Source organism: Vigna unguiculata, chromosome 3 (genome assembly GCF_004118075.2).
Source record: "Vigna unguiculata cultivar IT97K-499-35 chromosome 3, ASM411807v1, whole genome shotgun sequence".
In the NCBI taxonomy this organism is placed as follows: domain Eukaryota; kingdom Viridiplantae; phylum Streptophyta; class Magnoliopsida; order Fabales; family Fabaceae; genus Vigna; species Vigna unguiculata.
The window spans coordinates 16,700,700-16,715,467 of record NC_040281.1 but is presented as its reverse complement, the minus strand read 5'-3'; the positions used below and the strand labels follow the sequence as shown (position 1 = coordinate 16,715,467).

At 32.0% G+C, this 14,768-nt stretch overlaps 1 protein-coding gene across 2 annotated transcripts; it reads left to right on the top strand.

Moving 5' to 3' along the window:
* The first annotated feature begins 1,015 nt into the window (after positions 1–1,015).
* Positions 1,016–12,160, top strand: LOC114178760 (SWR1 complex subunit 2). 2 transcript variants are annotated; one of them, XM_028064838.1, is made up of 9 exons: positions 1,016–1,270; positions 1,359–1,408; positions 1,484–1,724; positions 2,004–2,079; positions 2,178–2,297; positions 2,417–2,485; positions 4,945–4,987; positions 5,413–5,478; positions 11,713–12,160. In XM_028064838.1, the coding sequence occupies exons 1-9, from the start codon at positions 1,064–1,066 to the stop codon at positions 11,900–11,902; spliced, it is 1,062 nt and encodes a 353-aa protein (XP_027920639.1). In that variant the 5' UTR covers positions 1,016–1,063; the 3' UTR covers positions 11,903–12,160. The 2 variants fall into 2 exon arrangements, with proteins under 2 accessions (XP_027920639.1, XP_027920638.1); XM_028064837.1 differs by having other exon boundaries at positions 1,359–1,724.
* Positions 12,161–14,768: the final 2,608 nt, after the last annotated feature.

Here is a 14,768-nt window from a genome sequence, read left to right as displayed (position 1 = left end):
TAATAATATGTCAAATTTCAATAGTTTAATTATATTATATATATATATATATATATATATATATATATATATTTATATCATATATCAATAGAATATATAGTCAATCTAATTAAATAATATATCAGTGTTATTATCATGTTGATATATTGTAAATATGGTAAACTTTTATTATCTTTTATTTTATAATAGATTTTATAAGATTCAAAAACCTTATAAATACGCGTATTGTTTCTCAAGAAAGTACATATTTTGTTCATACTTACTATTGTACTCAGATTCTAAAATTTTCTGACTTGAAAAAGTATTTTGTAGGTGAATTTTTTTCTCTGAACAACAAGAAATTCGATTCCGACCATAGCTCCAAATCCCGGTAAAAACACTTTTAATTTAATTTTATTTCATTATAAACAAATTTTTACTCAATTTCATTTTTTAAACCTATTAATGTGAGTAATACGGTGAGAATTTATAAAATTAATAACATCAATTTTCATCCATCCAAATATATCTTTATATCAAGGTAATTTTCTTTTTAATGTATATATTTTTTTTCCAATTTTACATTTTAATTAACTATTTTTTAAAACTAAAATAATTATATTTTAAAACTAAAAAATAACCCACCTTTTAAATTTAATATTTTTTTTAACATTTTTAACTTAATTATTTTTTAAAATAAAATAAGTATTTGTAATAAAAACTTATCATGAAATAAATAAATATTATGTAAAATAAAATTATAAAAATTATTTGTATTTATTTTTTAAATGTAATTAGTAATAATATTTTTTAATATTAAAAAAAAGTGAACATGTTTTCTTTAATAATCAATAAAACGCTGTAAAAGAGTCATATTTTTATATTTTGAAGATTACTGAAGCAACAAATAAAATAAAATAATAGAAAAAAAAATCCTACGTCATTTATTTTATATTCTTTGGAATACTTTGGTAACTTCAAAATTATATAAATGCCCAATATAATTTTAAATTTGTTCAATTTCCATAGATAAAAAAATAAAACCCAATTTTTACTGTGGCTGAAGTTCTTGGTGGTGGTGGGCATGGAAAAATCAGGCGACGATGTTGTCCTGCTGGATCGTGCGTCCCGAGCCACTCGAGGCAAGAGGTTAACCAAACTCCTTGACGATGAAATCCAAGAAGATGAATTGTTCTGGAACCAGGATGCTCTTAAAGAGGAAGAAGAGGACGATAACTACCAAGAGGAACCTGAGATCGCCGATGAGTTTGACTCTGATTTCGACGAAGATGTATTTCACAAACCCTTTTGGGTTTTTTTTCTTCTTCTTATCTTTTTGTAATTTGACACTCACGCCATTGATTCAACACTTTCTTCAGGAGCCGGAGCCCGAGGAAGAAGAGCCTAACAAATATGACGCTGATGACAGGTTTCTTCTCTCCATTTTCTTGCCTCTTCCTTCCCTGTCTTTTCTGTCTCTGATGGTACTTTTTGTGTTTGAAAGAATGCATAAAAAGAAGCGACTGGTATTTCCTGGGAAGACTCTGGCTGTGAAGAAGAAAAAGAAGAAAACGTTATCGAAATTTGAAGGTTCTCCGAAGGATGAGGAGCATTCTGGTAAGGCTGCTGAGGAACAGCAGGATGAGACTGGGGAGAGAATGATCAGGAAGTCCACTAGGACTTCTGTCATCGTTCGCCAAGCTGAGAGAGATGCCATTCGTGCAGCTCTCCAAGCCACCATCAAGGTCCATTCTTTCTCTTCTCATTTTTCTCACTGCATGTGGTTTCCTTATAGATGGTAGTTTCCTTTTGTTAAACTCATCTGGGATGTGCACATGAGATAGCCTTAGTAATTTTTAGTTGTACTATTTACCTGTGATTCAACCTTGTACATTGGGGCAATGGGACATCATTCATTTATTTATTTTTTGTCATAAAGGTTTTATTTCCGTTATCACCTTAATCAAGTTATGATCTTTTGGTCTGAGAAGGTTTTATTTATTTTTTGGATTTTGGGGGTTCAGCCGGTCAAAAGGAAAAAGGAAGGCGAGGAGAAGAGGATGACACAAGAGGAGATGCTTTTAGAAGCTGCTCAAACAGGTTAAGATTACAACTCTTTAACATCTACTGATTGCATATTTGTCTTGTTTGAATTCCGAAGGTCCTTAAATGTTTAAATCATAATTTTGACTTCGTAGAGATCATGAACTTGCGCAATTTGGAACGTGTTTTAGCTAGAGAGGAAGAGGTTAAGAGAAGGGCAATTGTGCATAAAAATGTTTATAATGGTCCACAGATACAATATATTTCAAAAAATGGTACGATTCCTATAATGATAGTGTCTTTGGACAGGCACTGCATTATACTTACATTCTTAATTTGTTAATATTGGTTGCTGTTTTCATTTTTCATCCGGCTATCTGTTAATCTTTCCCAGGATGCTCCTATTTAGAGTTCATTAAAGGGTCATCGTTCCACTCAGAGATTTCCACAGGGCCTGTACAATGTGAGTCCCTCTAAACACTTGTTGAAATAAGATTGACAATTTGGTTTACTTTTATGTTGAAAAATATTGTATATAGTGTTCCTTTATGCATTAATGTTGCAGTGAGTGAAAATTAAATTCCCGGTGAAATTGTTAAAGTATTGTTTTCATACTGCATTGACCAATTAATTAGAGTTTTTCTTTTTCTGATTCAATCTAATTTAGTTACTGATGACAACATCTACTGGCATTGAAGTTACCCATACCATTTGTTGCTGTAATAGACAAAACTCACTGGGATTTTGCTGGTGATATCTTTTTAAAAGTTTAGATTAGAGAGATAGTAAATACTGAGTTGGAGTTGCGAATAAATGTTTTGGTTTTTCGGAGACCAGTGGATTTTGATTCAGTAGCACAAAGACAAAATATGAGGAGTTTAATCTTGATTGGGAGCGTGGATGATAGTACAGCAGTACCGAGAACTGAGTGCTTTAGATGTAATTCAGTTGTCAAATATAACATTCAAATAGAATAGATGAATAAGAGAAACATTTTAGGTGTTTGTATGACCTTAAAAAGCCTTACGTTGACATTGAAGATTTGCCAAATTGTAGTTAAATATGCAATTTTGTATGTAGATCAGAAACCTGGGCAATAAAGTGCAATCATAAACAAAAAGGTCAAGTTTGAAAAAATGTGAATGAAGCGGTGGATGAGTGGATATATCAATTTGAATAGGTTAGGGAATGAATTCATTTGGAAGAAGGTTGGTGTAACTTCTATACATAAAATTGATGGCTTCTTTAGGGAGAAAATTGGTGTGGCAACTAAATAGGGCAATGGACGCTTGATGAAGATAGTTATGGGATGTGAGAGCAGATGACTGCCACCCACCTAAAATGTGAAGTTAAGATAAGATGACACCAATTTAGAAATGGGTAGGAGGAGGTCAGAAATAGTGTGATGAGACTTGAAAGACTGTTAAGAAGAATTTTAAGGTTCACAGCTTTGTGAATATATGATATCATACGATCGAAATTATGAAAAAAATAAGATGGAAACTGCAGAATAGAACTTTATTGAAGACCAAAACAGATATGAAGAATGTAATTCTCCCCAAGGGCTTCTCCTTCCCAAAAGATCATTTGATTCACTCACTGTAACTGTCAAATTCGCAGAATACCCTCCCAAAATTTGATTCCCTTATTGTTATAAGTGAGCTCTTCTAGCTAACTAAGTAGTCCAACACTCCAACAAACTAATGGGCCAACTAACTAACAGCTTTCCTTATACAACTCTCATCATACATCCCAACATGATCAAGGTCAATGATGGAAACAATGTAGCTGACTCCACTCAGCAGGAATCAGGCTTGGGTATTGTTGTATTATTATTGCAACATACCAAGAGTTCCTATATTACACATAAAAGATGGCCATATGAGAATATTGACTAAAATTCAGGTATTTGTGTAAATTTTACTTCCTCTACACTATGGTAGAATACTATCTTAAACTTTAGGAAATGGAGAGACATTAAGTTGAAAACATATGTTTCTGAGTCAACACAAATGGTTTATTTATATTGAGAAAAAAAAGCAATACAATAAGTAGAGGAGATTTGGTATCTTCTAATAATAAAGATATTATACAAGAATAAATAAAAATGTTCCTAATAATACGTATATAATCTAGATATTCACGATTATAAAAGATTTGTACCTTATTTTTATAATTATAATGTAGGATCTTGTGTAATGAACTACTCTGTAGGATGAGAGCGACTAGGGTCTGATAGCTTAGATGATTTGATGATAGACTATGTTGCTTATCAGAAGTGTGTATTAGGTTAGATAATCTAGCCGTATTCATGCTTATTAGTTGGTGTACTTACAAGTTTATGTTTGTATAACTATTTTGTGCAGTTAGGTAGGAGCTATTTAGTGCTTCTATCTAACATGTAATCGTCTCGTAACACTCTATATGAGAGCTGCTATCTTGTTGATAGTGTTGATGATGAACTTTTGCACTACGTGATAATAATACGAGACAAATTCTTTCTTTCTGTCTTGCTTTGTGTTTTTGTGTTCTTTCTCCAGAAGGTGTGTTTTGCAACCAGTGTTGCACTCGTTCTTCCACAGTTCCTGGGCTCATTCTGGCATACTCTGCACAACATCTAACATACTAAAAGCACCATGTAGAAGATCTGAAATATAAATCATTAAATAAAACACCCGCAAGTGAGGTTAGTTTCTGGTCTGGCAAGTTAGAGGAAACACCTGGTAGGTCCAAAAATATTAAATAAAACAAACATGAAGAATAATGTGCCTATTCTTTTTTGATTGGTTTCTTCTATTTTGAAGATAAAGCTTCAATGACGTACGTTTTAACCTTCTTTTTTCTTAATGATCAAGCAAAATATGTGTCTAAGTAACATTATTTTTCAAATTTTATTTTATTGATATTTATAACTTTTTTCAGATCCAGAACAACCTGTTTGCGCGATTACTGGTTTGCCTGCCAAGTAAGATCTCATATATCGATTTGGTAGTTCTTGCTTTTTCCTTTCGTAATGTTGCATTTCTTTGTTAAAATTGCCTTTGGATATCTGGTATTCCTGTTATTTATATGTCATTAGGGACTTGTGTTTTTTTGGTGGGATGGGAAGTTTAGAGATGCTTTCCTTGCATGGATAGAACAATTGGTCTCATGAATTATACGGCAAATTGTTTCCACTTTCTTTTTGTGATCAAATTGGGTCAGATTATGCTTTCTTTTATATTAGAACACCGGTGGTTCTTGCTTGAATTTTCAGATTGCATCATTATATCTACTACTGTTATGAATAATGATTGTCATTGATTATCATCACATCATTTGAAAGATTTTCTTTAGTCTATTCCCACTATACCCACATATTGTTAAGGAATTCTCTCCCGAATAATACAGGTATCGTGATCCAAAGACTGGCCTGCCATATGCTACAAAAGAAGCTTTTAAAATAATTCGAGAACGGTATGTCTATTATGGTTTGCAAATAGTCTCTTGATTTTCCTATTATTTGTCACATTTACCCTTTCCAAATAAGTTTTTCAACAGCATATATTTCACTTTTTTATTCTTTTAAGTCCTCTGTTTAAAAAAGTGATTTGACTAAACTAATATATTTTTTAGAATTCAAGCTAATATCTTGCTTTTTGTTTTTCTGGAGTAATTTGGTCAATCTACAATAGATGACTTCTAGACCAGATTCTACCCTTATGAAATTTTGCTATTGAAGTTACTATAATATAAAATTGTTTGAATTAAGAATTGCCCCTGAACTTGACATATTTTTTTGTGTTACTCTTTGAAAAAAATTCTTTAGTTTAGTTGTTATAGCACAACATGTTTACAAATTGGTCCTTGCTATTTTTTGGTCTTATATAGCCTTTAATTTGGTCCCTATGGTTCTTTACTTGTTTACTTGACAAAGTCTCTTTTTACTCTATGCACTGTGATTGTAACATGTCTGTTTTTGGTTTTGATCCCCACTTAAAAGTAAACTCTATTCAATTTATATGTTCATCAAATAGTGGGACCAATTTGTAGATATTTTTTATCTAGGAACCAAATTGAGGAGTGTAGAAAGTAAAAGAAAAATGTATCAAATATAAGGATTAAAGTCTTACATGTACAAATTTTATTTACTAAAATAGTATACTTTTGCATTAAAGTGGAAACCAATAGGTACAGTTCAGGTGTGTAATCATAAAGACGAAATAGTATGATTGACAAATTGATGCTCAGGTGTAATCAACCAGTTCTTATATTTATTTATTTAATATTTTTCTTTTCATTACTCTTGAAGTTGGTATGATATAGTATGATTGGAAAGCCAATGGGTGGGCGTTTGATATAAAAATTGTAATGCAAATATTATGTCTAAAAATTAAAATAATAATATCATCATATCAAAATGCCACAAATTTGAAATTCAAAACATAAAATAACAACAAATCATAAAATAAATATATTAAGTTTCTAATCATAAAACTCTTCTTCAATCCTAACATAATTGTCTTCAATATTATCATCCAATGGGGCATATCCCTCCTCCTCTTTTCCTTCTGAGAGACTCTTGTCAAAGTTAAGTAATCTTTTAAACTCAAAATTAGAACTATCATGCAATTCATTTTGGACCCCAATTTGAGTCTTCTCTTTACCCTCCCTTGATGGTGTTGGAGTTACACCTGAACCTTTCTTAGAAGCATGAGAAGATCTAATAACAATACCACCACTTGATGATTGCTTTCTTTTATTGGTTGCTTGTCTCCTTGTACAAACTATTGGTTCACCAATACTTTATGCTTCATAAACAATTGTTCAATTAAGAGTGGGATCATCATCAAAAACCAACTCATTTCCCTCTCTTCATTATCATTATCAACTTCTCTCACTAACCATTCATTGCATTCATCAATGTCATTCAATAGAATAGGGTCTATTTCATCCGTAACATTGTATCTTTGAGCAAGTTGTTGAATATACTTTATGTAAACCAAATCATGCGGCCTCTTGTGGTCTAGCTTATTCCTTTTCTTTGAATGAATTTGCATTATGAATAAGTAAAATGTGAATTTCTACACTCAACAAATAAGATAATAATGAAATGAGTCATGTCTTATTACTTGCTCAAAAACACTCCAATTGCACTCACATCCCAATGAACAATATGTCAAACTTAAAATCTTGATTGCTAGCTTTTGAAAGTCAGGAGTTGCATGCCCATAATTCTTCCACCATTGAACTACAAAAGCAAAAAAAGTAACCGGTATATCTTACCGCAACTTAGAAAGCGTTTAAGAGTCTCACTTAGGGTTGTGGTCTTTCTTGATTCTTTGGCAAAATCATCACCAAAGAGTTCACTTGCACTCGTACAAAAGGGCAATTAATATACCATTTTTTGTTACACATCTTTACTTGGCACCAATCTCTTGATGCAAGCATACAATCCATTTATAACTTCCAAATCATATTCCATATCTGTGTTGGAATAATAGAACTTTGGGTTCAAAACCTGACCAACTAAATGCAAGAGGCGATGAAGTTGACATGTACATCTATTATCAATGATTGTAAATACATCATTGTATTTACTTTCATTGTTGTTGAATGACTTCATTATTGTTTCCTTGACTTTCTCCATTGCTTCATGTACATAGCCTATAGTTTCTTTTCTTTCCTTGTTCACTAGACCAAACACATGAATAAGAGGAACCATGACTTTGAGAGTAAATACGACATGATTCCAAAATGAAGGCATAAGAACAATTTTTGTAGCCTCCCTCCCATAAGCTTCCTTAGATAGTTTGTTATTGCTCCATTCATCAGAAGTGAGCATCTTTCTCAAATTTCCCTTCTTTTGATGTAACCTTTGTAATGATAAATAGGAGGTATCAAACCTTGTAACATGTCTTACTAATTCCCTCTTATTTGTAAATTGCCTCAACAAACTCAAGGTACTAGGATGACCATAGATAAAGTCATAAGACTAACTCCTCTTTGAATTGTCTTCTTTATCAAAGAAAGCTTTGCAATGTCTTCAAGCATCAAATCCATACAATGGCAACACAAGGTGTCCAATTGGGGTCTTTTCTCTTCCAACAACTTACTAGCCAACACATAATTGCTCCCATTATCTGTTATAACTTGAATGAAATTTTCTTCTCCAATTTCCTCCACAAGGGAATTGAACATCTCAAATAGTTATTCCCTTGTCATCACAAATTTAAAACCATCAATGAACTTGACAAACATTGTCCTGTAGTAAAGCTCACCAAGAAGTTAAGCAAGTATGTTTCGGTCAGTCCATGCATTTGACATAATAGAACAAGCATGTTTTCTCTCAATTTATAAATTGCAATGGAGCAAACATGGTTGTTCTATTATGTCAGATGCATGGACTGACCGAAACATGCTTGATTAACTTCTTGGTGAGCTCCCATACAGAGACAATGTTTGTCAAGTTCATTAATGGATATGAATTTGTGATGACAAGGGAAAAACTATTTGAGATGTTCTATTCCCTTGTGGAGGAAATTGGAGAAGAAAATGCCGTTCAAGTTATAACAAATGATGGGAGCAATTATGTATTGGTTGGTAAGTTGTTGGAAGAGGAAAAACCCCATCTCTATTGGACTCCTTGTGTTTGCCCACTGTATGGATTTGACGCTTGAAGACATTGCAAAGCTTTCTTTAATAAAGAAGATAATTCAAAGATGAGTTAGTCTTGTGACTTTATCTATGGTCATCCTAGTACCTTGAGTTTGTCGAGGCAATTTACAAATAAGAGGGAATTAGTAAGACATGTTATAAGATTTGCTACCTCTTATTTATCATTACAAAGGTTGCATCAAAAGAAGAGAAATTTGAGAAAGATGCTCACTTCTGATGAATGGAGCAATAACAAGCTATCTAAGGAAGCTAATGAGAGGGAGGCTACAAAAATTGTTCTTATGCCTTTATTTTGGAATCCTGTTGTATTTACTCTCAAAGTCATGGTTCCTCTTATTCATGTGTTTGGTCTAATGGACAAGGAAAGAAAAGCAGCTATAGGCTATTTACATGAAGCAATGGAGAAAGCCAAGGAAACAATAATGAAGTCATTCAACAACAATGAAAGTAAATACAATGATGTATTTACAATCATTGATAATAGATGGACATGTGAACTTCATCGCCCCTTGCATTCAGTTGGTCAGGTTTTGAACCCAAAGTTCTATTATTCCAACCTAGACATGGAATATGATTTGAAAGTTCTAATGGATTGTATGCTTACATAAGGAGGTTGGTGCCAAGTAAAGATGTGCAACAAAAAATTGTATATTAATTGCCTCTATGTACGAGTGCAAGTGAACTTTTTGGTGATGATTTTGCCAAAGAATGAAGGAAGACCACAACTCTAGGTGAGATACTTAAATGCTTTCTAAATTGCACGGTAAGATATAATAGATACATTCTAAGTTGCTTTTGTAGCTCAATGGTGGAAGAATTATGGGCATGTAGCTCCCATCTTTAAAAAGCTAGCAATCAAGATTTTATGTTTGACATATAGTTCATTGGGTTATGAGTGTTTTTGAGCAAGTAATAATACATGACCCATTTCATTATTATCTTATTTGTTGAGGGTAAAAAGAAATTAATTCACATTTTACTTATTCATAACGTAGATTCATTCAAAGGAAAGGAATAGGCTAGACCACAAAAGGGTGCATGATTTGGTTTACATAGAGTATATTCAACAACTTGCTCCAAGATACAATATTAGGGATGAAATAGACTTTATTCTATTGAATGACATTGATGAATGTAATGAATGGTTAGTGGGAGTAGTTGATGATGAAAAGGGGGAAATGAGTTGGTTTTTGATGATGATCTCAGTCTTAATTGGACAATTGTTTATGAAGCTTCAAGTATCGGAGAACCAATAGTTTATACAATGAGACAAACAACCAATAAAAGAAGCAATCATCAAGTCGTGGTATTGTTGTTGGATCATCTCATGCTTCTAAGAAAGGTCTAGGTGCAACTCTAACACCAACAAGGAAGGGTAAAGAGAAAACTCAAATTTGGGTCCAAAATGAATTGCATGATAGTTTTGATTTTAAGTGTGAAAGATTACTTAACTTTGACAAGAATCTCTGAAAAGGGGAAGAGGAGGAGGATATGCCCCATTGGATTATAATATTGAAGACAATTAGGTTGGGATTGAAGAAGGGTTTTATGATTAGAAACTTAAGACATTTATTTTATGTTTTGAACTTTAAATTTGTGGTGTTTTGTATGATGATATTATTATTTGAATTTTTATACATAACATCATTATTTTTGCAATAGAATTATATGTGGTGGTATTATATTTCTTTTTATAGTAGTCTATGCTATAACCCGTTATGATTTTTATTATAACTTTATAAAGGATTTTGGAGTTGTCGAATTTTTTCTGTTATCTGATTTCAATACACTGTTCATGAGTAAATAAAGCTATGCAACTTAACTGAGATGCTCTCTCAATTTTAGACTATCGGTCATTTCTAGTCTACTAAATTCACTACAGCAATACCATCATTGTTCCAATTGGTATTGTTCCCGCTTTCTGTTTAAGTAGGAGGAAAAGGCTGTTTCTTGTAGCATATATATACAATATGTCCTGTTTTATAGCACAGTATGTACAAACTCGGATGTTGTAGTTATCTCTTCCATATCTTCGTTTTTCTTCAACAACATTACCATTTCTTGACTCACTTCTCCATTGTATGCTAAACCGTTCAGCCTTTCATATGATTACCGTTGAGAAAAGTCGACTCATATTAGGCAAAGGCTCCAATGGAAGGATCTGCAACCTCAGTGGAGTAAAGTTCTTTCAGTCCCATAAAGAATCGGATTATATAATCCCGAGTCCTATATATTCTTTAGTATCTCGTTGCTTCACCAATGCATTTTACCGAACACCTACTACGTGGCACTGGCAACTGTTGATAATTGCCAACTTTCTCCCACAACACTCAGTTCAGTGTAGGAATCAATCACTGACATGGTTCCCCCGCTAAAAACAGTTCAATTTTTCCATACAAACTAGATCTCCTTGAGAAAAATGTTCTGTAAAATCCTTCCAAAATTCGGCAACTACTATCTCGTATAGCCTCTGTGCAATTGATGATGACACAGTTCATGATCCAAAACTACATCAAATTGTTGCATATTTCACAAGCATCGAATCTGGGATCATATGTGGTTTTAACATGCTGTGGTATGAATTGAATAAATAGACAGATTGTGTTGGTTGCTATCACAAAAACACGGATTTGTTCATTGTTAAGTTTCTCATTGTTATTGAATATCAATGATTTGTTTCTACAAATTTAGTTTTAAATGTTTCATATATCATACATGTTTCTTTAAATCTCATAAGAATAATTCAATTCAATTTTAGAAGATCAATCTATGAACAGTTTAGCTTTTACGAAAAAAAGAGGTTCAAGTATTATAGTTAAGTTCAATGCACGGTACCAATTGAGCTCAGTTCGGGTATTGTTGAACAGCTCTATTTGGGACCATCCTATCTAACTGTAAGATGAAGTGGCAACTTACATGTTCTTGTTCATTTTGGTATGTGCTTTGAATATCCTACGGAGAGCATGTAATGTAATGATTGTTTGCTTATTGGTTTGGATTGAGATTAATGGGGCATGAGGGATTGTTTTGCAGCTTTCTGAATGAAAGTGGTAACACCAGAAAGGAGATGAGCATGGGGGGCTTATATGATTCTGTTTCTGGATGTGGTTTTTCAATGAAGCAAAAAAGGTCACCAATGCCAGATAGAAACGTGAATCCAGATGTTCGCTCCTTAGCTCGTTTTCGTAGAATTCCTGTTTTTGAGGATGAAGATTCTGACTAGTTGCCTTGCTAATTAATATTAAGATCCATGATCAGGACCTCAGGTTGACATAATATTATTTTTTTTTCCCAAATGGCACTCTTTGGGTTTTAAATTTATTCATGTAGCATATTGTATAGAATACTTACATCAATAGCATAGTTATCTGTACACTGCCAGAGTTTGATTTTTAGGAAGCCAAATTCTGGCCATTGTTTGTATTTCCCCCTGGGAAACCAGTCCAATTCAATATCTAGGAAACTGAATTTTGATCTGGCATATCTTTTTATATTTTGCAAATTATTTTAAAATAGGGAAGGAAAATTTTCAAAATTGAAAATTGAAATTAAAATATATAATATAAAGTGTTGAATATAATTTAGATTTTGATTTGTGAATAATAAAATAAATAATAGAATAAAGTGGCTTATACTAAATAAATTTTAATTTGGATTTTGTAAATAAATGTAGAATATAGATTGTTGTAATAATTATTTTAATGAATGTGTATGATGTTATTTCATTGATGAAATGATGAAATAAATTAAAAGGAGTTCTTAAAGATTTTATATAAAAAATTGGAAATGTGAAACTATTTTAAATAATTGTTAAATTATTTTGTTATTAAGGTAAAAAGAAATTATTAATAATGAATATAATTGAAAATTTATATTTTAGTATAATGATAAATTTATGTAAGAATATATGGAATGATTTATTTAAATAAATATATTTTACAATTAAGAGTAATTGAAATTTTATTTTTTGATCGTCAAAGATGTATGAAAAAGAAGTAAATGAAATTGGTTAAAACATAATATAATTGAAATTATATATATATATATATATATATATATATATATATATATATATATATATATATATATATATATATATATATATATATATATATTTGCAGCTAGATCTCCTAACTTTTTGTTATGCCTCTATAATTTAGTGAAAAGCCAATTTAACTAGAGCAATTAATTAAACGTGTGCTCACTCCAATAGAGTTGAGTTCACATGAAAATAAAAATATTCAAACGGAAACATGGGCCCTGTAAGTCAAAGAAAACTTTTCACCATATGTTGCATTATATAAATATTTACTAAGTAGTTCAATGTTGTCGCATGATTTTTCATGTTATACGCTTAGGTGAAAGTTTTGAGTCTTTTCTCAATGATTTATCGTTTATTTGACATCAATGTTAGTTTTTGTATAAGGAGCTCGATGAATATTCAACCAAGTAGTACAATAGGGGAGTAGTACAACAAGGAAGGATGCTGCCAATACTAGGTGTACCCGGCCTTAGTTTTTTGAGAAATGGATTTCAGAATCCGTTTCATACATTTCTGAAACGGATTTCAAAATCCGTTTCACAAATTTTAATTTTTTTTCCAGGAATGGATTTTGGAATCCATTTCATACTTTTCTGAAACGGATTCCAAAATCCGTTTCATAAATTTTAATTTTTCTTTTATGAAACAGATTTCAGAATCCGTTTCACAAATTTTAATTTTTTTTTTCTAGAAACGGATTTTGAAATCCGTTTCATACTTTTCTGAAACAGATTCCGAAATTCGTTTCATAAAAAAACATGAAAATTTATGAAACGGATTTCGAAATCCGTTTCATACTTTTGATTAGGGTCAAAAGGGTAATTATTGGGGGTACAAGAGAAGGTTTGGGAGTGCAGGGAGAACCCCCCTACCTCGACAAAGGGGTCGTATGCATACCGACCCAGTGGTAAGGAGGCACGAATTCGATGTTGGGATAGGTAGCGTGCAAGCCCACGAGTATTGACGCTTAACCTTGAAGGGAATATGGAAATGTGATTGTTGCATGAAGGTCTAGAATAGTTTTGATGTACAATATTGATGAGATTCATTAGTGTTTATGAAAAAGGAAAATGGCCTCGAAGGTAATAAAATCAGGAGGGATGCCAGGTATAAAATATGATCTTGTGTCCAAAGGTAGGGGCATTTAATCTTGAACTCAATTGTAGTGCATGCAAAGATATCAAACTATTATTGACTTGAGCGTCAGAGTGCATGTAGGTAACCCACTCCCGGAGCGTGGGTTAGGCTCATTTTTTGCTCGTATTGAAATTTGCAAAATTTGTTTAACCAAACCCAGCTCGAACTTGTGGTGTGCATGATTAGCTCATGGGTTTAACCTATTTTAACAACTCTACTCTAAATCCAAGGTAAATGTATCTTATCAATACTTTTTTTTATTAATTTATACCTAAATAATTAGAAAGTTACTAATTTTTATAATTTATTTCTTGGTTGGTCAATTTGTACTCATAGGTATTATAGTGAAGAATGACTTCAAGAAAGTTCAAATAGGATCCTCCCACATGAGGATGGAGAGATTTCTAATGGGATAAACAAAAGGTTGTAGTTGAATATATTCATTTCTCATCAAAATCAAAAGCTTTTCTTCTTTTGACACAATTGAAGATATATGAATATTGGATCCTAAATCTTGGTGGGTGATGCATGGTTCTTTTGCCCCTCTTCTTTAAAAACTAGCATTGAAACTTATTGTGCAACCTTGTTCATCATCTTTTTGTGAAAGAAAATGGAGTACATAATCATTCATTCACTCATTAAAAAGAAATAAGTTGGATTCTAAAAGAGCATAAGACTTAGTTTATGTGTATATCTAAAAGAGCGTAAGACCTAGGAAAATTAAATATAAATAAATATTTAATTTACCAGTAAATGGGGAATGAGAACGCATTCAATGGAGTTAATTGGGTCAATTATAACAAGGAACAATACTAGCTCAAATGGTTAAAAGTACTTGGTGATGTTGAGAGGACTTAGGTTCGAGTCATGTGTATGCCATTAGTTTGTTAATTTAATTAATTAATTGTTT

What these genes read in the sequence shown, in the direction of transcription:
- LOC114178760 (XM_028064837.1), top strand. Translation starts at nt 1,064, where the DNA reads ATGGAAAAATCAGGCGACGATGTTGTCCTGCTGGATCGTGCGTCCCGA. An exon ending in ACTCTGATTTCGACGAAGAT is followed by an intron (nt 1,271 to 1,358) that starts GTATTTCACAAA and finishes CACTTTCTTCAG; the next exon opens with GAGCCGGAGCCCGAGGAAGA. An exon ending in TTTAAAATAATTCGAGAACG is followed by an intron (nt 5,479 to 11,712) that starts GTATGTCTATTA and finishes ATTGTTTTGCAG; the next exon opens with CTTTCTGAATGAAAGTGGTA.